Source organism: Anastrepha ludens, chromosome 5 (genome assembly GCF_028408465.1).
Source record: "Anastrepha ludens isolate Willacy chromosome 5, idAnaLude1.1, whole genome shotgun sequence".
NCBI lineage: Eukaryota > Metazoa > Arthropoda > Insecta > Diptera > Tephritidae > Anastrepha > Anastrepha ludens.
The window spans coordinates 40783581-40806181 of record NC_071501.1 but is presented as its reverse complement, the minus strand read 5'-3'; the positions used below and the strand labels follow the sequence as shown (position 1 = coordinate 40806181).

The window sequence follows — 22601 nt, the reverse complement described above, 5'->3', positions numbered from 1 at the left end:
CGTACGTAGTTTTGCTAAGGCGCAAAAAATGTGCTTTTATATTTTGCGCCTTAGCAAAACTACCTCGTATAGTATAATGAAAATAACTCATAAGTAAAGAAGTTCAAAGATAGACCATCTTTAGTTATTTACCACATTTCAGTATTTTCTTCAGCTGGTAAAAATCTATTCAGTATCAGTCTAGTTCGTAGTAACCAACTAAAAAAGTATTTTCCTAATTCAGGCTTTCCCTGCAGGGAGTTCGGTTTGTGGCTTATTTATAAATGTGCGGGCATACATACCATATACACACATACATATGCTGCACTGATTTTAGCGTATCGAAAGAGCTTCTCCAATTTGTTTTCACTTGCGTTCTTCAATTGCCTATTGGTACTATGCACATATGTATGTATGTATGTACTTAACATATAATATATATGATATAAATAAACTCATTCACATTTGGTTCACTTGTTCATCCATTTAAGTTCTACACATAGCATTGTTGTGGGTAGAAAAGAATTCAGTTTGTGCCGAGAGATTGCGCTGCCTAGTCAGTGTCAGCAGAATTTTCGTATTTACCATATTCAAACTCAAACAAGTCCACATACATAGGTGTATTCGGCGCATATCGTACAAGTAGTTAAGCAATGATTAAGAAATTTGTAACAGTCGGAAAAGCCATTTAATTCTTTGAAAATTCAGTGAAATTATTCGTCAAATACTCTATTTTGACGTATAAACGTACACATACACACACAGACGCACTCACGTAAGCGATGAACGCGATGGGTATATCTACGGATCCCACATTGCTCGATGTGGAATTGCCTGCAACTCTCATTGAATCACCTTCAGTGTCGACATTTCTGCCAGAAGAGGAGGCTTCCATATGCCCACTATTGTCCACAACAAATGGCACTTCAACGCCGGTCACCTTTTCACATCCGCTGACACCTTGCATAGACAATGACAGCACAGCCTCGGCTAATTTGTGCAATGAAGATGCAGACGCCAAGGTCGAGACAAGTTCATCGTCGGGCAGTAGCTCCGGTATTGGAATGGATGCGCCAGATACAGCGGCCACAACGCTTTTTCACAAGCCTCTTGCCTATCAACATTTACAAGTCAACAATGGAGGTGCTGTGCAGGTCAGGCCGCGAAAAAACAAAAAAATATACATACATATATAATATCTACACATGCATGTGTGTGAGGTGAAAGTGTAGGAAGAGGAAGAGCAAGCATGTGGTTATTAGTGGTGATATGTTTAGATGGGGTGGTATTATGCAAAAGTGATGTGGGCGATTGTGTGGAACTTCTTTTGACAGCACGTAGAGGCAAAACGTTATGTATACAAACAGATGCTTACCATGCAAACTTACATTCCATACAGTGCGTGAGAGTGTAAAATGAAGAGTGAAAAATGCTTGCTTAACGGTTGTTTAAGTAATATTTACATTTCGATTAATACGAATCATATAAACATGAGTGATCCATGTATTTATGTGCGGCCGCCGTATTCGAATGGTAAGTGCGTGACTACCATTCGAAAGTGCGTAGGTTCGAATCGCCGTGCATGAAACAGCAAAGTGATAGAAATTTTTTATCAATGGCAAACCTCCGGGTGTATTTCCGTCATAAACACATTTGCCGTTCGGAGTCGGCTTAAATTTATAGGTTTTCCCATTTGTGCAACGACATCAAGGCACGCCCCACAAATAGGTGGAGCTCAGCCAAACACCTAATAGGAGTGTATGCGCCAATTACTTCTTTATTTTTCATATGTGGTCCACATACGACGAGAATTTATTTAATAAGAAAACGGAAATTGCTCATTGCGTTTATCCATTAACACCTGCGGACCTAATGGCACCGCTAAAAGTGCAGTTTCAGTTAAACGCTGTTTACATGACGCGATTTTTAGTTAAGCTTTACGTGAATGTAACAGTTTAATGGTGTAAACGGCCTTGCAACAAAGCGCTTTCCACAAAGTTGGTCGCCAGCCAGCTTTCATTCATTCATTTTTTTCTTTTTGAAGCAACCCTGAGTTTGTTTACATTTTGTACCATGTGTGTGCCAATTTTTAATGTGAATCAGTGGCTTTGTTTACGAATGCGACATACAAAATACCTATGGAAAGTATTCACCGTCTTGGTGTATTCTGCACTACAGGGGCGAGGGGAACTACACCAACGGCAGTGATTGAAAGAATATTCAACCTGTTACCGATTGACATTACGGCAGAATATCTAGCAAATAAATCTGCCGTAAAACTTTGCGCAACGGTACATAGCTCAATAGGCATGAGTTATAGGGTCAATATGGATTATATGACTCCGAAATGCAATTGGGTGGGGAAATCCCGAACAGCAATAGAAGAAAACGTGTGGAAAAGAGGAATGAAATTTGGTCCCAATACGCTTAATATATTTACTGACGGCTTGAAAATGTTGGACGAAGTAGGTGCAGGGATTTCTTGCGCAGAGCTGGACATCAGGCAGCCATTCAAGCTGTTCATGGCTGCATTCGCAAAGACATCGAGCAACACCAAACTTCAACCTTACCTAACCTAGCCTAACGAAAGTAGGCAACGCTTGCAAATCATTGAATTTTATTATAAAAATGCGTGTTCTGTTAAGAAAGTTTAAAGTCGATTGTCGAAATTGTGTTCAGCTACGAAGCTCATTTTTGGATCAATGGGTACGTAAATAAGGAGAATTGTCGATTTTGGAGTGAAGATCAGCCAGAAGAATTGCAATGTATCCAGAAAAGGTCACAGTTTGGTGCGGTTTATGGGCTGGAGGTATCATTGGACCGTACTTCTTCAAAGATGCTGCGAATCGTAACGTAACTGTGAATGGTGAGCGCTACCGTGAAATGATATCCAACTTTTTTTTGCCCAAAATGCAAGAGCTTGACTTGCATGACATGTGGTTTCAGCAAGACGGTGCCACATGCCACACAGCACGCGTAACAATGGACTTGTTGAGAGGCGAGTTCGGTGAACATTTTATTTCACGTTCGGGACCTGTCAATTGGCCACCCAGATCGTGCGATATAACGCCTTTGGATTATTTTTTGTGGGGCTATGTTAAAGCTTATGTCTATTCAGACGAGCCGGCTTCAATTTACGCATTTGAAGACAACATTAAAGCATTTATATGTGAGATACCGGCCGAGACATTGGAAAGAGTATGCCAAAAATGGACTAAGCGGATGGACCATTTGAAGCGCAGCCGCGGTCAACATTTGCATGAAATAATCTTCAAACATTATATTATATGGACTGTACTATCGATTTAAATAAAAATTGCATACATTTTTCTGAATTTTACGTGTGTGTTTTTGAAAAACTTTCCTATAGCTCTTAAAAAATCACCCTTTACTTTTCTAAAATCCCCGAAAATAACCAGTTTGATGAGTTTAGGTCAACTTTTCGGTTTTGAGCCGCCATCTTGCGTCTTCCATTTTTAATTTGGAACAACTGTCGTCAGATTTGTAATCAGTGACTCCAAAAATGTAAAGAGAATATAATTTACTCAATTTAATAATTGCAATTCTATCGTAATCACTGGGCCCCATTTTATCCCCACTTTTCTCAAAACATTGACGAAATGAACACTTTTGAGCCCAGAATCATATTCAGCGACTAAAATACATCGCAAACCAGTGTCATTTAAAACAAAGGAGATATTTGTACCAGTGATTAAAAACATTCTGCCACCATTTGGAACTTATATATAGGTATAAACTTAACCGAAAGCAGTTCCCGAACTTATTTAAATTCACTATATGCTTTCATAATGTTCAACTATGGCCGGTTAGCAAGCGGAGAAATGCCTGGCTTGCGTTGCTAAACTCGGCCGAAATCGCATAAGCGAATATGGTGCCAATTAAGAAGAAAAGTTTGGTTTTATGCCATGTTGAGCAGTTCATAATTTTGCAAATCACAAAGAACTTAAACTAAACCCACTGCGAGCTGTGGTCAGCTGAATATTGCGGCAACCGAGCTCTTCCTTTACGATATTCAAATTTCTTTTTTCTGAAGTCGTTCACTTACCTTCAACTCTAATCCATGAGTGTTACTGTTATATTTGTTGCACAATCCGATCGACGGCTATTCGAAAAAATATGTTTTTTATCATTTCGATGTTTCTTGTCTGAATGTTCAGGATACTGAAAATATATATTTATTATATTTTATAATTTCACAATTCCTACCTTGAAAATTTCTATGGTGCATTATCGTGCACTTCGAATAGTAGTCGAGCATCAACCCATTTGGCTACAGTGGCCGCTCTTATAAAGCAAAACACCCTGTATGTAAGGGACACACAATAAACTTAGCGCAGATTGTCGATTGAGTTCATTTTGCCGTATTGAATATGTGATTGCCTGCATAAAGATTTATCAACAAGAACTTCCATTGGTTTGCAAACTGGCTTCATCAGTTGATTCACCGTTTGCTAACCCATTAGATGCATGTATTTTCCGGCTTCAATTACATTTTCGGTTTCACAACACAATAGTTAAATATCGTGAAAAGAAACACTGCCCACAGTCAGGCAACTCGTGCATATCCACATACGTGACTCGACAATTATTGTGGAAAACATAGTTATTGTGTGATAATAGTACTACGTATGCTAAGAAATGTATTATATACTTATGTATCTACATACTTGCTTACTAGGGGTGTCTGATAAGTTCACGGTCTAAGGTACTTAATGGGATAAAAATTCAATTAAAATATTTGTGTTTTTTTCATTCATAATGTAGTCCCCTCGTGTTACTCTTGACTTCTTATAAAAGGTGGCGCAAAATTAATCATCCTATCGGAAGATTTATAATTTTTGTAAATGGTGTCGTACGCCTGTCGTATTTGACACTTGGGAACTAGACTGCTGCGATATACAGACAAGCAAACAAGATCAAAATTAAGATTTCCATCACTGAAAATAATTTTTTGTATTTAGTACGAAACTTATTCAAAACCAAAATTGATAATTGAGGAAGACATACTCCGAACGTTTTGTTTGGTGCTTTCATTGGCAGTGGCTTCCACATAAACTTATACATCTATTTCTTGCTAGAAGATGAGGAGTAGAGTGGGAACGAGGAACAGTAGTTTCTTCATATTACAATCAATCTACAGGTTTTTTGAGGGCCATCAAATAAAGATTAAAAAATCACTACCAGACTAAATATACAAGGGGAAGTCCAAAATAAAAAAGTCTGAGCTAAAATAGAAACGACAGGAGCTTTGTTCTGAAAACTTCGACTTTATTTATACAAAAACTCCTCTCTGGCCTCGATACATTATTTTGCGCGATCTAAAAGCTTTTCAAAAGAGTGTTTTAGTACATTGACCAGAATGTCCTTTAGGATGTCGGTACAAGCCTTTTGGATGACCTGTACGGACGCACGAACTCCTCTTCGACAATTCTCTAGGAATCGTAAAACCAAATGAGTTTCGACTTGATTTTTGACTTCCCCAAACGCGATTTTTTGGGTGGTGGCTCATCTGGGGCCTTCCATTTGGTACTTTGACGCTAAGTTTTAGGCCCATGTTGGAAACACCGCCTCCTCTCGCCTACTTAATGAGGTCTTTCGAATGTTGAATTCTGAGCAGTTTTTGGTCCTCAGTTAACTTGTGCGAAATGAAACGTGCACAGACCTTTCGTAAGCCCAAATGATTAGTTAAAATGTGATAAATCAATGTTTTGGAGGTATTCAACTCTGATTTCATGAATTTCAATGATGATTTCGGTTCATTTTTGATAAATTTACAAACAATTTCGAAGGAGTTTTCGGTGATTACTGATTTTGGGCGACCCGTATGTTTATTGTCATTTATGTCCTCACAACCATCACTAAAACTTGTTAACCACTCATGAACTCTGGCTCGAGATATACAACCATCGATATAAACTTTTTCCATCAATTCAAATGTTTCTTTAAATGTTTTACCGATTTTAAAACAAAATTTGATATTAGCTCTTTGTTTGAAACTTATTTTTGTACAGATGACATACTGACACTTTAGACGCTATAACTTCGCTTCCACTGAATCGAATGTCACCTGGCTTTCATTGGAAGTCAGCTACGGATGTAACTTCCAACGCTCTCATTAAAAAGATGGCGCCATCAAAAACATTTCTATGACGTCAGTCTTGTTTATTTTGGACTTCACCTTGTATATGTACCTACAAAAAGAATTTTTTTTTTCTAACCGAATATTATTGGAGCTACATACTACATCCGAATGCTCGATGTATAGATGGCATGTATGGCATGTAGCGCCATCTTTCTGGGACCAGATCGCACCCACAACCAATTCTTAAATGTAAGAAAAAAAAAATTGTTTATCTATCCCGTAGCACACTAAGGATGCATTGACTCCTCTACGACTAAGTGACTAGCAACAAATTGAGGAATTTTTGTGGATATTGTTAATTTTGCGTTACGGAGACCTGCGATAAGGCGACGTTCTCGACTTCATGCATACACTTTTGGCCAGGCCCGACGAGAGGGGGGGGATCGGGTTCTTTTTCCCCCGGACCCGGAGTTTTCAGAGGGGCCCGGACTCGAGATTATACGCATTTATATGAATTAGACATACTTAGAAGGGCCCGCATTTGCAATTTTCCCCCGGGCCCGGATATGCTCTCTACGGCCCTGCTTTTGGCAAAACTGGCCACCCTGAACTTGGTAAAAGTTTTAACTTCAAATGCGTATGGCGGCCGTTTTTTCTTTTTTCGTTTTAACTCCGTAAAAACTCGAGCTTGCACTTTCGATCACACTGTCGTATTCTGTTTCACCTGGGACTATTTATAATACTTTTTTCGGAGACGAATATTAACGTGTGGAGCAACATCAAACGCCCAAAAAGGGGTGTACGCGCCAATTATATATTGTATATATACTATTAACGGCCGTGAACTTTACCGACGTCCCTCGTTAGTACCTATGTATTCGTATATGTTTATTCGAATTCTCGCATACTTAAAGTTAGCTTAGATGATACGTGGAGTATTGAGTAGTCGTTGGGGGCGACACAAAAGCCAAAGTGAAATGTTTGCACTTTTAATTGTTGGGTGAAATCGAATTGCGTTGATATTTCAAACAAGTAAGTAACAAAAATGTAAATAATTGCCAAGAGTATGTGTGGGTATGTGTAGTATTTTTGCATAAATGCTTATTAAACGTAAACAAATTAGGAGGGCATTTTAAGCCATAACAGAAATCGGAAGTTGGCTACGTGTAATCTCTCACGACGCGGCGTTGATACTTTGGTTTTATTGCGATTTATGAAAGGTTTGGTTATAATTAAAAGCTCATTTTGTGGACTTATATATGGTATTGGCATTTCAATAGCTGAAACACTTAGGTTAGGCTAAGTTAGATGGTTGTTTCTAAGTAAAAGTGGAGTCACTTGGCTAAAATTCCATTTTTGGCCATTATGAGGGGAGAGAGGGGGGGGGGGGGGGGGGGGGGATAATAGGTAAGGCGAACAATAACTTATTAGAGTTGTGGTAACCACTTCCTATCGATGATAAAATCCAGCAACCGGGTAATATTCAAGTCAATACTGCCAAATCTTAGTCTCGCGAAAGAAGGTTGCCGCGAAGTAGGCACTGAAATGATTCCACCTCATTTTCTCATCAAAGTTACCACAAAAGGAATGCCAAGTCTTACTCCATAGACGTCTTACGGACAATTCCTGATCAAGATACCCATCGCAATCGAAAATTAATTTTTTGTTAGTATTTCGAGTTTTCGTGTGCCTTCAAACCACGCGTGACCAGAAGAGCCTCGTAACCATTCAAGTGCGCTCGATTAGTTAACGTGAAAGCCACCTTTTCAGGAGCACATGTAATACACCAGTCCTATTCATACACGGAGAAATACTTGGCTGATGTTCTGCCTAGCCTGTGCGTCAGATAAGTAGTTTTTACTTAGCCAATGTTGTATTTTCTATCGAGTTCAACCAGCGAAAGCTCCATACAACAAAGTGGCCAAAATATTACTTCACATTTTGCGCCCTTACAACAAGACAACTCATGCCCGTCTTCACACAATTGGGTTTCCATGTTAGCTTTCTGGCAGATACATAAATGATAGTATCCATATTGAAGGGAGCTGCGATCTGCGTATCCTATATCTTCTCATAAATAATACAACGAAATTTAAGTATCCCTGTGTCAGCTCGTTAAGAGCACCCTGAAACTGTTCCCTATACGTGCTAAATCATCCGATTTGATGATCCTCTAACAACCGCTTCTTCCCATTCCTCCCCGTCTACTCAAAGTAGGGGTGAGAGAGAACTTCCTTGGGGCGTGCCCCGAATCACTTGCTGCCAAAGAGAGGCACAGCTCCACTCATTGTGGCTCAGTCGCTTAGCAATAGATGGATATACCTGATAAGATCGATTTCAACCATTCCAGTTGACATTATTTAGAACCCTACTCGATGTCGAGGTAGGCGCAAATTGCGAACTTCTTCTGCAATTGAGGTATATATATTGTACCACATATCATTAAAATTGTGTGCAAGGAACATTGGACTGAAATATCTTTACAATAAGTCTTTTAAGCGTGCAACAAACAACCCCCAGAAACTCGATTTGTATGCATGCAGGTTAATCAGTCTTTCAAGGACTTTCAACAGAGATGATGAAAAATTGATTAGCATGAAAACTGTAGGGATGCATGTTCGCTCTCGTTCGCCTTGATTATGAAGGTAACTCACACTGCCCTCATTATCGTGAGCAAATAACTCCTACTTATGCAGGTTGCAAAATAAGGCCCAGCCAGCGGCTGACACTCCTACATACATATTCCTGGGACTGCCCAGATATAATGCCGTCGGTACGAGGCGGCTCTAAGGGTTTTAAAGGGGTGAACGCCCTCAACAGGCTTCTCTAATTTTTTCAGTACGTACTGCTGCAGCTTGGGGTGCTGATAGTATTCGGGGACGACTTTGTCGAAAAATGGGCGCCGAGGCGTATCCTGAGCGACTTCTCGCTGCTCATGGGTAACCTTGATACACCTAATTCCTCTGAGTCATTCGAACTTTTGAACTTTTTTGGAGAATCTTTTCTACAAGTTTTAAATGTACTCCCGTGCCTACAAGAATGTCAATGCAATGGAGGCGGTCACGGCATCCAACTTACATAGGTGACAAAATACTACAACCTCCCTTGCTCTGAGATCCGAAAAACAAGATCAAATGAGAATAATCATCATCGAAATCTAGGGTTCATATTTAAAAATTCCATCAAGGATCAATAGCAGTTAGCATTACACAGTGTGCCCTACATGCATGCGATCTGCTCCACTTCCCGCTAAAGCACTTACATATAATATAATAATATATTATATTGGTTTATATTTTTATTAAAAGAAAAGCTGGTTAACATGTTTTTTATTTTCACAGGACTCCAATATCGCAAATGGCACTCTATCGAAGGATACACCGTCCTTTGTTTCCTGGAACTGGCCCTTGATACGCAAATGCACTTTCTTTGTCTTCATGTCCAGCTTATTGGGTATGTGCGCAGTCGTGGTGGCAATGATTATCATGTTGCCGAAGACCTGTAATCCAAAGTGAGATAGATTAGGTGTTGATATTCATTGGTTCCAATTCCAACTAAATTAATTATTTCTCGCCCCACAGAACAGCTTGGTATCGCGGCAGTGTCTTTTACGAGATCTTTCCTGCCAGTTTTCAGGACTCCAACAACGATGGCATTGGAGATTTACGTGGCATTGCTCAGCGAGCGGACTACTTGGCCTCATTGGGGGTGAAAGCCATACGCTTAAACTCAATATTTCAGTCAACTCATTATCCCGATGATTTTGAGCATCCGACCTCTGTCTTCGAGGTAGCTAATATTTTGGGCAATGCACAAGATGTTCAACAACTGGCGGAAGCACTACACGAACGTCAGATCTTCTTGCTGCTTGACCTACCGATCGGAGCATTTATTCAACAACTGGATGAGGCCACTACGACTGCACCAGTCTCATTGACTGAGGCCGTGACAACGCAAGCAAATAACGAGTCTGACAGCACGGGCTCCACTAGCACAACAGCAAAAAAAACGGTAACCTTATCGCCCGTCTCATCAGCTGGCAATGTATTCAGCGCTGCCATACTGAAATGGTTGCAACTAGGTGTGGATGGCTTTTATCTTAAAGGTTTGGAGAATTTCGTGGATGACGTTCGCTTGTTAGCAAATTTGCATGAGTGGAAGCAGCTTGTCGGCGCCAACCGCATTCTAATTGCTAACGAAGCTTTCATTCAAGAATTGAATCCTGCATTGCGTTCATTGGCACTGCATCATCTGGATCTGGTGGATATGCATTTGGATGTGCTAAATGGCACACGGCACTTGGAAAAGCACCTCAATAATATTTTTAGCGGGCCACTTGCGCCTACCGAACATGGCCCATGGCTACATTGGTCCATCGGCGGTGTAGATAAACAGCGTTTTACTCGCTATGGGCAGAGTAGAAATATAACTTTGGCTGCGACCATCATGCAGCTCATGCTGCCAGGTACACCAAATATCTTCTACGGTGACGAAATTGCATTGGAGGCTATCACCGATCGGCACAATGAACATAATGAAACTAAGCACCTTCACCATCTGTCCACTATGGAATGGCTAAACACCACAAAACAGTTTACGAATCGTGAAACTTTACCTTGGCTGCCACATACGGCGCACTACAGCCTAGAAAACTTCAAAACGGTAATGAAAATGATTGAATTACGAAATCGTTCGCCGTCATTGTATAAAAATGCCATCTGCAAGCCCGAGAAGGCCCTGTCTAACACGGACATACGTTGCAGCAACGACGACATCTTAGTGGTTGAGCGCGTGTACCCGCGTCGGAACTCGTTTGTTTCCGTGTCGAATTTCGGTCAGAAGCGTGTGTCCATGGACATGACTGCCATGTACTTCAGTGGCGTAAAAATGCTTGCCAATGATCAAAGCGAAAAAATTTACTTTTCAAACTTCGAGATTGGTCCATGGGAGACAATAGTTGTCAAACTAGATAAGTGAGCGGTTCTAAGTAGCTGTAAAATGAGCAATTCAAGACATGGAAAACATCTGCCAAAATCGGAGAGAATATGAATTTTGTATACTTTTTGGGCTTCTGGTTTTAATATGTACTTATTGTAAATAGCAATGTACCGTTTATATATTTTTATAGATGCATGTATGTACATATGTATGTATGTAGTGGATAGATACTTGCACATCAAAAGTTGAATAAAAAATAGGACTTTTAAGATTTGAATAAGCGTTTTTCTCAACTAGCCGGCCATAAGATCCTGGAGATGACTTGGAGACTGAAGTCGAAATATCGACCAAACCAAATAAATAACGCTGGCCGCCGTAGCCGAATGGGTTCGTGCGTGACCATTCGGAAATGCACAGGTTCGAATCTCACTACATGAAACACCTACGAGAGTATTTCTGCTACGAAAAAGCTTCTCATAAATAACCATCTGTGCCTTGTGCAGCAGTATTCGTTGCCAATAACAGGAAAAGGCAGATAAATCAGCCTACTACCTTCCAAATACCAAGTTGGCTTCCTTATCATATGCTTCTATTGGCTTGGATTCTTCGCTATCAGATATAATAGGAACTGCATACTGTGAGGCTGTGGGTGGGGACGTCTGCTAATGCGTATTATTTATTATTCTATGACAAAAAGAATTATATAAATTGAACTATATATAACACATAGTTTTCAAGACTTCAGCTGTCTTTAATCATTCAGAGTTCTAACGAAACACTTTAATCTAACGGGTGGGCCATATAGCGTTTGCTTTTGGAACCACCTATTTTTTTTTTTGAGAATGGTAACACAAATGACATGTCAAATGTGTTCATAATTTACTTAAAGGTTTGACATTTACGAAATGGGACGCTATACGCTTGAACAAAATAGGGAAATATTGAAAACCTATTTCCAAAGTGGTGAGTCTTCTTCTTCTTCCGCGCTTACAGTAAATGGCGAGCGTTACCGTGACATGCTCAACGAGTTTTTGTTTCCAAGAGGATGAGATGGACGACATTTGGTTTCAACAGGACGGTGCAACTTGTCGCACTGCCAAAGTTACACTCGAACTTTTGGCTACCGTTTTTGAATTCCGATATCAATTGGCCGCCTTGGAGCTGTGATTTAAGCGCGTTGGACTATTTTTTGTGGGGAGCCGTTAAGGGCAAATGCTATGCGAACCATCCAGAGACGATTGATGCTTTAAAACACGAAATCGAAGTTGCCATTCATGAAATTGGAGCCCAAACAATCGAAAATGTGCTTAAAAATTGGGTTGTGGCAGTCATTTGTATGATATTATTTTTCATTCATAAATGACAATGTTCAATCTTCAAAATAAAAAAAAGGTTGAAAATATATTGATTAGTTTTTTTTTATAGCCGATTCAAAAAGCAAATTTTACATGGCCCACCCTATATCAGCAGCCAGAAGGGACCACTTTAACAGCAAAGCGGGCAGTAGTCTGGTTATCAAGAAACGAGTAAATAACTGCTTTGAGACATTTTTGGGTATTTAATATCATTTGGATTCACTGCAAAATGCTAATAACCATGAGAATTGTGAGCTAGAGATGACACCCGTGATGAGGGTGTTATACCAGCATAGCACATTGCAGCCACACAGCTACATACTAAACAACAATATTTTCTCCATTTAATATTTTAAAGGTTTCGGGAACATAGCGTGGGCATTGGAACGAGACGTGATCAGCATCCTCTTTCCTCTCCATTCAGATTGGCACCAAGCTGCCCAACTGTTTTGAGCAAATCTGTCCTGTGCCCTGAAAGGAATTGAGTCAGGAATCTTACCTCCGAGGAGCTCTCCTTCGACCGAAATAGGGTTTCAAAAATACATTGCCTGTTAACGCCACTTCTAAACTTCACATCAAACTACTACTCTCTAGAATCTGTCCCTCCAAAGTAGCAATGGCCGACATTAAGGAGAAGATACATTTTAACACAGAGTAGAGAAAATTACCTTTAAACTGCGGTTTCATTCTTCTGACGAATTCATTCGAAAAACAAATATCATACTTACTTTTCAATGAAAGTGTTTACCTTGGATGTGAATTTAATGTCAGATTTTTTCATATGTGTGACGACTAGCTTCCAGTGTTTTAGTTTTTAGACTGGATTAAAACAAGTGTTTTGCGAAGAGAATATTTTGAGGCAGTATACATTCATCATGAAAGTTGGGATAGTGGTTCACAACTGGAAATTTCACTGACAACGAGTACCCCTCTACGTGAAGGCTAAGCGTCGTTGTTCTCAAATGTGACGCATCAATACATGTAATATAAATTACATATGTACTATATGCTAAGTGGTTTTAAGTCGTATTTCTGTATCATACTTTTAATCGACTTTTTCGTACTTCAAAAACGCCGCCAATCTTTGTTTGAGCTCCGAAAATTAGAGTACTTTGTGATTTTTTTTCCAATATACTCGAATTCAGTATAGAGCTCCTGTTAACCGAATTACGGCCGAGAGCTCTTTTTAGAAATTTACTCATTCATTAAAAATGAATGAGCTATTTACTAGTTATCTCTGTACAAACCGTTGTAGAAGAGCCACATAATGTCCACACTAAAAATTATTAATTTCGTATTATCAACACATTGACTTGAATGTAAATTTTCTTAAAAAAGGTGAAAGAGTGGCCTTACAGCCTACAGCAAGCGATATCTTTATTGAAAAGAAAAGAATTAAGCTATTCTAAAATATCTTAAGTATTTAGTAAGAAGCTCGAAAATTGCAATAGTGAAAATCGAAAAAATAAGTGAAAACTCGACAATTTTCTTTTCACTCGGTATAAACAGAAGAAGAAGTTGCAGAGGAGCCCGCTAAATGACCCAGAGATGAGCGCCACAGTACGGCAAATCGTTTCGCGTCGCACAACTCCATTTTAAACTAAATATATTGCAAATGTACAACAAGAAAGCCCAAATTGACTCCTAAGATATGCGTGTGAAGACTATATTGGGCCCAGCTACAACAAGCATACCATATGATTCCTGCAATTGGAGAGGTAAATTATCTTTTAAAATTATTAAAAAATATATAAATAATCGGCGCGTGAACTTGTGTTGGGTGTTTGGTCGAGCTCCTATTTGTGGCGTGCGTGTTGATGTTGTTCCACAAATGGAGGGACCTACAGTTTCAAGCCGACTACGAACGGCAAATGGTTTTTATGAGGAGCTTTTTTCAAAAATGTTTAAAGTTATTACTAATTAATTATTTGCTATTTATCAATTTTTAGCTTATTTATGTTTTTTAGCGATGAATGTAGCCCAGAGGCATTCATTGTTAAATTTGCCCATAGAAGGATAGGTGACAGATACGCAAAAGGCTGCATAGGCCCCGCCAGTAAACATCTACCTTCAGTTATGATTTGGAGCTGCATAAGCGCGGAAAGAGCAAGCAGAATATATATAAAAATTTTTTTTTAAATCTCGCAGTATATTGAGATCCTTAAAAATGTTTTGATGCCCTATATTGATGGTCTTTAGCACGCCAAAGATAACTACACCTGCACTTTGCCATACTCAGCTAATTTGAATGTATTGGCTTGGCCTGGAAATTTTTCGGACATGAACATTGCTGAGCATATTTAAATTCCAAAGTTTATTGTCGAAAGGACACAACAGTAACAATTTTAAAAGCATACATTATATTTAGGTGGAATTGGAGTAATGATCAGCGATTGAAGGAAATGATAACAAATAGTATCATCGGGCAAACAAAGTATTTGACATCAGACACTGAATAAGGACCAGTTATATAGTGATTTTCTTGATAAATAAAAGCACATATCTGATTTATTTAGATTTAAGAGGGTATTCTAGTGTAGAGACATGAATTTGAGGTGTTTTTGCGGGTGCTATAAGTAAAAAACGAAAAATATTTTTACCAGACATTTATTAATCTTTTAACTTTATATATTGTAAAAGGCAATCAATTAAAAACTGAAAATTTTACAAGCTGTTGAAGTGGGGGGTCCAAAGAAAACAGCGCGCTAAACTTGTCATGATTGCAAGCTTTCTAATGATCTGAAACAAAAAAATGATAAAGATTATTAATTTAGATGATGCCACTATCGTACTAACTAAGAAAAAGTGGAATTTTTTTTGTGCTAGATTACGGTTGTGCGAAAAAATAATACATTTATTTCCTATTTTTTTTGGACATTTCTGAATTTTTTAAAAATAGTAAAAAATCAAGTTTGTTAAGATAATCGGGTGTACGATAGAGATATGTATTGAGAAGGCTCACACCAAATTTCAACTGAATAGGTTCAGTAGAAGAAACGTTTTTAAAAATGTAGGTTCGAGAAAAACGCGTTCAAAGTTTTCAGACAATACGGATAGGAATCGATGCCATGTTACCAAAAAGGTTATAACTCATGAAATAATAGGATTTATAAAAAATCCTCTTAAAGGCATATTCTTAAATGTCTAAACTTTGAAAATATGCAAAAAAAAAAAAATTTCGATTTTTTCAAAATTCTTCCTTAAAATTAAAAACAAATAATATTTTTGTTTCAATTTGTTTGTTTCTTATAAAATTAATGTAAGTTTTTTTTTTGTTTGTTTTTCGGTAGTAATTCGGTGAGCAGGTTCTGTATGTTCAAATGTAGTTGGGCTCAACCTGAAATACTTAAAAAACTTTTGAGATTTCTCGAAGAATCTTGAGATGAGGTTTGGAACCCTGCCTTATAACCCCTCTTGGATAAAAGGCATTCAAATCTACTATTTTTCCACTTGTCAGCAATAATTTTAATAATGGATTTTCTAGAAAATAAAACTCAGCAATTTCGTCTATATTTGTTGCGAGATAGAAGCATTCGACTATCAGAAAATGTACACAATGTAACTACTTTGTTCAGACGAGCAGTTCGTCAGAATAAGCGTTCATAGTATTCGAAGCCTTAGATTATTTTCTGGGAATATCTATGTTTGTCGCTTGCTTACACTGATAGATCAAAATTCAATTACTTCAAAATGAATGAGGAATGAGCTCTTGGAAGCTAACATTTGACCTGTCATTGCAGAAATAAAGCCAATCTTACTGCGAACAGGGTGTGGAAATTGGACCTCCAGATTACGCATTTATGCGCAAGTCATGGCGGTCACGTGCTCCTAATCATAAATTCATGTTACAAAATTGTAAGTAAAATTAAATTAAAATCATGGATATTAACACCAGCTTTCTGAGTTTTCGTTTAATCTCTTCGCCTCTAACCCCTTACATAAATATGTATGTATATTTTTTGTAGTGTAAACCACTTAATAAATGATGCTCGAGGTCAAAGGGCGTTGAATTGTCAATACATCGTACACACATACATACATATGCAATGCCGTTAAAACCTACAATGCCACCTGGTCGAAGGCAGTGAGGTGCTGGTGCTGACGTAATAACTTTTACTATCATCTGAGCACACTTGGCTGACTTCTTAGTCGTTTAGTTGGTGACCTGTTGCTTGCACCGAATTTGGTGCCGCTGTTATTGGCAGTGAAACTAAAGCGATTGATATGCCGTACAGTTAGGTGGCCCCTCCGTCGACAACTACAATTACAATAACCAAAAGTTGTGCAAACAAAAATACATACATTCGTATGTGCACAGAATGAAGGTGTGATTGTTTATAGCTACTGATCGTTAGTATCAATTCGAAGCTTTCAGTTTTGCTTTTTCAATTTTCTCTGGCTCACATTGCTACATTGCTGAGTACGTATGTGTGTGGGCAAGGCCAAAGCCACAGCCAAAGAAAGCAAAAAATTGTGCTCTGAGCCATCAACCAAGTGTGTACATAGCAAGTACGCAAGCGCGTACGACTGCCAACCACTGGCTTTGATTTACAGTGAGCGCAAAGAGTATTCGTCTTTATTACAGAGTCTATGAGGAATTTATTTTGTAGACTAACAGAATTTTAGTTTTCATTTTAATAAAATTGTCTGTAGAAGTGAAAGTGGTTTTTCAACTAATTTGACAGTCAAATTTTTTCCTCTGGAGCGCCCGAAATGTGTTTTGAAAAAGTTATTTAGAAGAGAATTACTTTCAATTTGCTGGTTTTCCAGCTATTAGTAAGTTCGCTTTGAATATGAATAAAATGTTAAAAAAAAATCGAAAATATTAGTAATGACATAATTTTATGTATGTATGGCAGTTTCATTCTTTTCTATGTATTTTGCGGTCTCTGCAGACGAATGTGTTGCTGCGAAAGAAACGGGTTTCTCTAATAGCGGTCGCCCCTCGGCAAGCAATGGCAGGCCTACGCGCGTATTCCTGCCACGAAAAAGCTTCTCATAAAACAAACAGCCATTCTGAGACGGCATAAACCTGTAGGTCACTCCATTTGTGTAAAAAAACATCAAACGGACACCAGGACATACAGGAGGAAGAGCTCGATCAAACACCCATATGATTTATACATATAACGACGATAACTTGAGTTCTTGAGTTAAGTTGTAGCTCTCCGAGTTTTATCGTAGGAAGAGTAAAACGAAAAATAATGATTTCGGGAGGTTACAGCCACATAGGTGCATGCCCCCAACCACCGAATGCAGCCTGTATATTTAGGGGTCTCACCAAAAAAAAGAAGCTTTTTATCACCAAAATTATGAAAATTATTACATTTTAATACTTACGCCAAAATATTTCGGGAAATTTAAAATTTACGTGAGCCGGACTGATTTGAAAATACCTCAAAAAATCGGACTTTTGTATAAATAAATTGGGATTTTAATAATATATTTTCCAAAAAATGAGCTCATGTAATAAAGGATTTAAGACTAAAAGGCTGCATAAAAATTGTATCAAAGAATTAAGCAAAAAGAAGTGTGCGACTTTGCGAAAAAAATTGGACATGAATAGGTTAATATTTCAAGAAATTAAATGGGTGAGATCTTTTATCTTTTATATGATAGTTCGAATTCACGATGATTCTTAATTTATTCATAAATATGTACATAAATATATGTATACAAGATGGCGCGAAATTAAGCAACCAAATAACTTTTGTACGAAATAAAAAAAAATATTTTGAGCGATGTAAGTCTTTACGCGCTCCATTTCCTGTCGGTTTGTATACTCATTTGCAAAAATTATAAATCTTCCGATGGAGTGATTAACTTTGCGCCACCTTGTATATGAATGTTGTATGAAGCATTGTGTTTTCATTTCATTACAAAAAATTATATTTTTTAAGTTATTTGATGATTATTCTATTTTAATTTTTTTTACAACATATTAAAAGCATTTCTTTAAATTTTATAAAGCGCTTATAGGCGTTTCGTGACAGAACTGATCATAAGCTTCCTTATACTTTTTATAAATGCTATTTGTAATAATGTTGAAATAAATAGGTAATAATAAATAAATATTCATCAATTTCCATGCCATAAAGATTGTCGGGTGTGCGTTGCGCCAAGCGAACGGTTTCAATCATTCGTCGACATTGCAAAAGAGAAATTGCTTGGTTTGAAACTTTTAACGTGTATCGATTTGCAAATTTGCAGAACTTAGCAAAAGAAAACCACTTTGAACACTTTTCGCATTATGTCTTTCTCGTCAACATTGATTATTAAGCTGAGATCTGCTACACACACTTTTTAAGGTCATGGTGTCAGTATAATCTGAAATAACGATCGGTTATCTTATGAAACCTTGCTTACATTAGAAATAATCGATTAGAGCTTATTCTCATGCATAAATACAAATACATACGTACCCGCATCAACTAGCTATATAAAAACCTTAAATGACATTAACCGAGAAACTGTTATCATATTTACAAGCTCTCAATAAACGAAAGCGATTATAGGAGATCAGATTTCATCCATTATGGACATAGACACGATTTCTTGCTCGATGAAACAAAAAAAAAAATTATATTTTATTATGAATATTCGCGCAAAACTTTTGGAGCAACCATAGAGATCTGACAGAAGAAGACATATTAAACACTGGGTTGAAAAATGTCACCGAAGACTCACTTTTCATGCTCCCATTTCGGAGACTTTCCCGAGTACCCAGAGGATATTTGTGATGACCATAGACAAGGGTTCATTAGGATATCTTCAGCATGAAAAAACGATACCAGAGCAAATGCAGTCCTGATAATTTGCCCCATCTTGGTTGGACGCTTGCAAAGGGCCAACCTCAAGCCATATACTCTAGAAAATCCTAGGTGATGGTTGGACTCCGATAACGGCGTTTGGGGCATATTCATTGCGGCCGATTCTACCTACCGGAATGACCAGAGGTTTTCCCGACCAAGAGCTGCTCTAATGCACTGAATCTCACCTCTTGTTTGAATGTAACTCGAAAAGTTATGGGAATAAAAAATGTTCACGAGAAATGTTTAACAAGATAATAAAATTAAAAAAAAAATCTTAAAAGTATATTTTATCCTAGGAATAAAGAAAAAACTATTGAAAAGCAGAACCGGAAATACTTCATTTAAAAAAAACTATATTAATAATATATATTAATTTGAACGTTGAATAAATCTCAAAATAATGATTTTTTTCTTTTCAAAACATTTTTAGTTTACCTCTTATTATACTCAAGCCCTGAACTTGCAACTTAGATCTTCAAATTCGAAAGGAAGCGAGGAAGGCGACGTATAGGCTCATGTTAAACGGAGTCCGGGGAAATGAAGAAAGCACTGGCCACTGTCAGATATACCACCAGTTGTCGAAGTGGTGCACACCGTTCTCGACGCCAGTGTACAATCGGGTGCCTTTCGTTAGCTTCGGTAGGAATTATGAAGTTTTAATTCCAGATAGAGATCAATGGTAAGTCCAGAGAACCTACTAACGGGATATCGTGATACTGATGGTAGCGGATCTGCATGGTACTTAGACGAAGACACTAAGTACTCCTATGCCACAGGACAGATGGCCACGGTATTCTTTACGGAAATCTATGCCGTCTTTAGTGAGGCATATTGGCTAATTGAGAAAAGTGGCGGGGTAGCAGTTTTGGAATTTATTGTGACCGTCAAGCTGCACTGAAAGCCCTTGCTAGCCCACGCTGCTCTTCAAAATTAGTCGGTGAATGTAAGACAAAACTTTGCAAAACACAACAAAGTTTGCTTTATTTGGGTGCCTGGCCATTGTGGTATTGCAGGGAACGAGTTAGCTGATAAACTGGCTAATGAAGGCTCTGCAAGTATGCCATTAGGCCCTGAACCCTTTCTAGGTGTCAATTCTACATCAATTCAACTATGGATTGACGACTTCATGAGGTCTACTCTTAGACGACGTTGGTCTGGGTTGAACTCGTGCAGAGTAGCCAGGTGCTTTGTGAAAGAACCAAACAGGAAAATAGCGACCTTTCTCCTAAAACTGAGCAGAAAGTACCTAAGAATACTGGTGGTTGTAATCACAGAGTACAACGCCTGTTGTCAGCAAATGGCTGCCATGGGGGTCGTCGACAGCCCGATATGCCCATTCAGTCTTCAGATGACGACATTGCAGAGCATTTTCTTTGTAGCTGTTCGGCGTTTTCCGACGAATCAGACTTAGAGTATTGGGTTGCATTACATTGGGTTTCATACTCTTCTTCTTCCGGATCTCTTAAAATTCATCAATGAATCCAAGAGATTTGGGGAAGAGTGACCTCAAACTAATTTATCCGTCTTATCACCAACATTTTATCCTTCCTATCTCTATTTTTTCTCCTGAACTCTATCCGGGTGTAGTGCTTGGACTTGTCCAACCGCCCACAAATCTAATCTAATCTAAAATACTCAAGCCCACAACTGAACTACTTTTCAGAAACATTTACGACTATGCCCAAAATACTCGGATAACTTGACATGGAATTGCTCACCTTTTTTCCACTTTGGGGAGTCAAAATAAATTTAAAAATATCATTTATATATATATATATAATATAAATTTAAATAATAGAGAATCTAACAAAGTTAATTTTTTTCGATCAGTGTAATACTTAAAAGGTTCAAAGAATTAGGGAGCATTAGTAAAGCTGCTATAACAACAACAAATAAGTCAATGTTTTTTTTTGCTGACGCCCCAACAGGCAATGAGGAATAATGGGATTTTGCAAGCTTACATGGAACTTGGATGTCTGGCTATAATCGTGCTAAATCTGAGAAGTTTTGGATGTTTGATTTACAGTAAAAATGAGATATTCGGAACTATTAACTTATCATTATCTAAATTTAGATATGTCGTATCAAATCTTCCTGTAAATTATGTTTTTCACCGTTACATCGAACTGTTGACGAATACATTTTGTGCGCACTGTATGTAAAATTGCCATCCGCCGCATCAGTTTCGTTAAAGAAGAAATGTTAAAGTCAAATGTAAATGGAAGTGTGGAGAAATTTATGAACGGCTCAGCGATAGCAGCAGAAGCCCCAACCGCTGCGCGCTGCTAAGGTGCAAAAAATAGTTAGTTTGTTATGCTATACCACTCCATGTAGACGCGACGCGCGTGCGCATGAACAATTCACGAGTCAAATTATTTACGGTCTACTTTTGATAAATTCGTTACGTTGCTAAAGGAATTCTTACAAACTCGTAAGCTTAAAACCGTACGAAGAAGTGTTGCATACGCAGAAAAGCAGACACTTCTACTTACCAACCGAAATCAATTAGCCCAATTGGGCCCGATTCTTTCGTTTCTACACACATACCGACATACAATGGTTTCATTGTTGCAACACTTTATTAAGATTCTACTTACACTGAGTGTTGTTGGTATGGCTTGGGGTCGCGCTGCTAATTCGAAAACGGCGCGTGCGCCACTGGAAGAGAACAGCAAACAATTATTTGTCTTTGGTAGCGGCAAAGAGACGAGTCCGCCAGACTTTGTGCGCTTGGTTGTGATGCGTCTCATTTACGGACTGGCGTCAACTATGGGGCTGGAAGACCGGCTAGAGGATGCATTCAATGGCGCCTTTGTGCCGCCGAATGCTGATGAGGGCCTTTTCAATTTCGGTGGCTCCGATTATGATGATGGAGATGATGGGGCGCTGGGTGCGCTCTTCGATGATATCTAGAAAGCAAAGACACGACAAAGACAAGACAAAGGAGAATATATTCCGAATGAAATCTGAGTTAGTTACGAATGATAAAAAGGCCCAAGTGAAGATTATATTTAAAAAAAAAGATAAAGTAACCAAAAATTTAAAATACGAGTAGAATAAATTATTTATTTTAATTAAGTGTAGTTGTAAATTTTATAAATTAATTGTAATATTTATGCCAAGTTTACTGTGTAAAAAGTGGGGATTCCTAGTTATGCAATGTAATGGAATAAAAACGAATAGAAATGTGTTACTCATGTGAAAAAATAAAAATATTTAAATAAGAAAACCAAACGTGTTATTCATTCTGCAAATTAAACTTTCTTTCTTTACTTACTCATCCTCATATACGAGTATAAGTGTGTCTATGTTTATATGTATTTATGCAGATTTTGTATGAATATATTTTGGTCTTCAACGAAATCGAAAATTAAATATTTGTCAATATCCAATTAGCGACGCTATTGTACGTGC

At 38.1% G+C, this 22601-nt stretch overlaps 2 protein-coding genes across 2 annotated transcripts; both read left to right on the top strand.

Moving 5' to 3' along the window:
* Nucleotides 1–503: 503 nt before the first annotated feature.
* Nucleotides 504–11294, top strand: LOC128863870 (maltase 2-like). Its single transcript, XM_054103249.1, has 3 exons — nt 504–1133; nt 9424–9593; nt 9664–11294. The coding sequence occupies exons 1-3, from the start codon at nt 762–764 to the stop codon at nt 11057–11059; spliced, it is 1938 nt and encodes a 645-aa protein (XP_053959224.1). The 5' UTR covers nt 504–761; the 3' UTR covers nt 11060–11294.
* Nucleotides 11295–21523: 10229 nt separating this feature from the next.
* LOC128865122 (uncharacterized) lies at nt 21524–22350 on the top strand. Its single transcript, XM_054105118.1, has one exon. The coding sequence runs from the start codon at nt 21744–21746 to the stop codon at nt 22098–22100; it is 357 nt and encodes a 118-aa protein (XP_053961093.1). The 5' UTR covers nt 21524–21743; the 3' UTR covers nt 22101–22350.
* The last annotated feature ends 251 nt before the right edge of the window (nt 22351–22601 follow it).

Excerpts from the sequence above, each read along its gene's own strand:
- LOC128865122 (XM_054105118.1), top strand. The coding sequence starts at position 21,744 with ATGGTTTCATTGTTGCAACACTTTATTAAGATTCTACTTACACTGAGT.
- LOC128863870 (XM_054103249.1), top strand. The coding sequence starts at position 762 with ATGAACGCGATGGGTATATCTACGGATCCCACATTGCTCGATGTGGAA. Across the intron at positions 1,134-9,423 it reads ACAATGGAGGTGCTGTGCAG|GACTCCAATATCGCAAATGG; the intron begins GTCAGGCCGCGA and ends TTATTTTCACAG. Across the intron at positions 9,594-9,663 it reads CCGAAGACCTGTAATCCAAA|AACAGCTTGGTATCGCGGCA; the intron begins GTGAGATAGATT and ends CTCGCCCCACAG.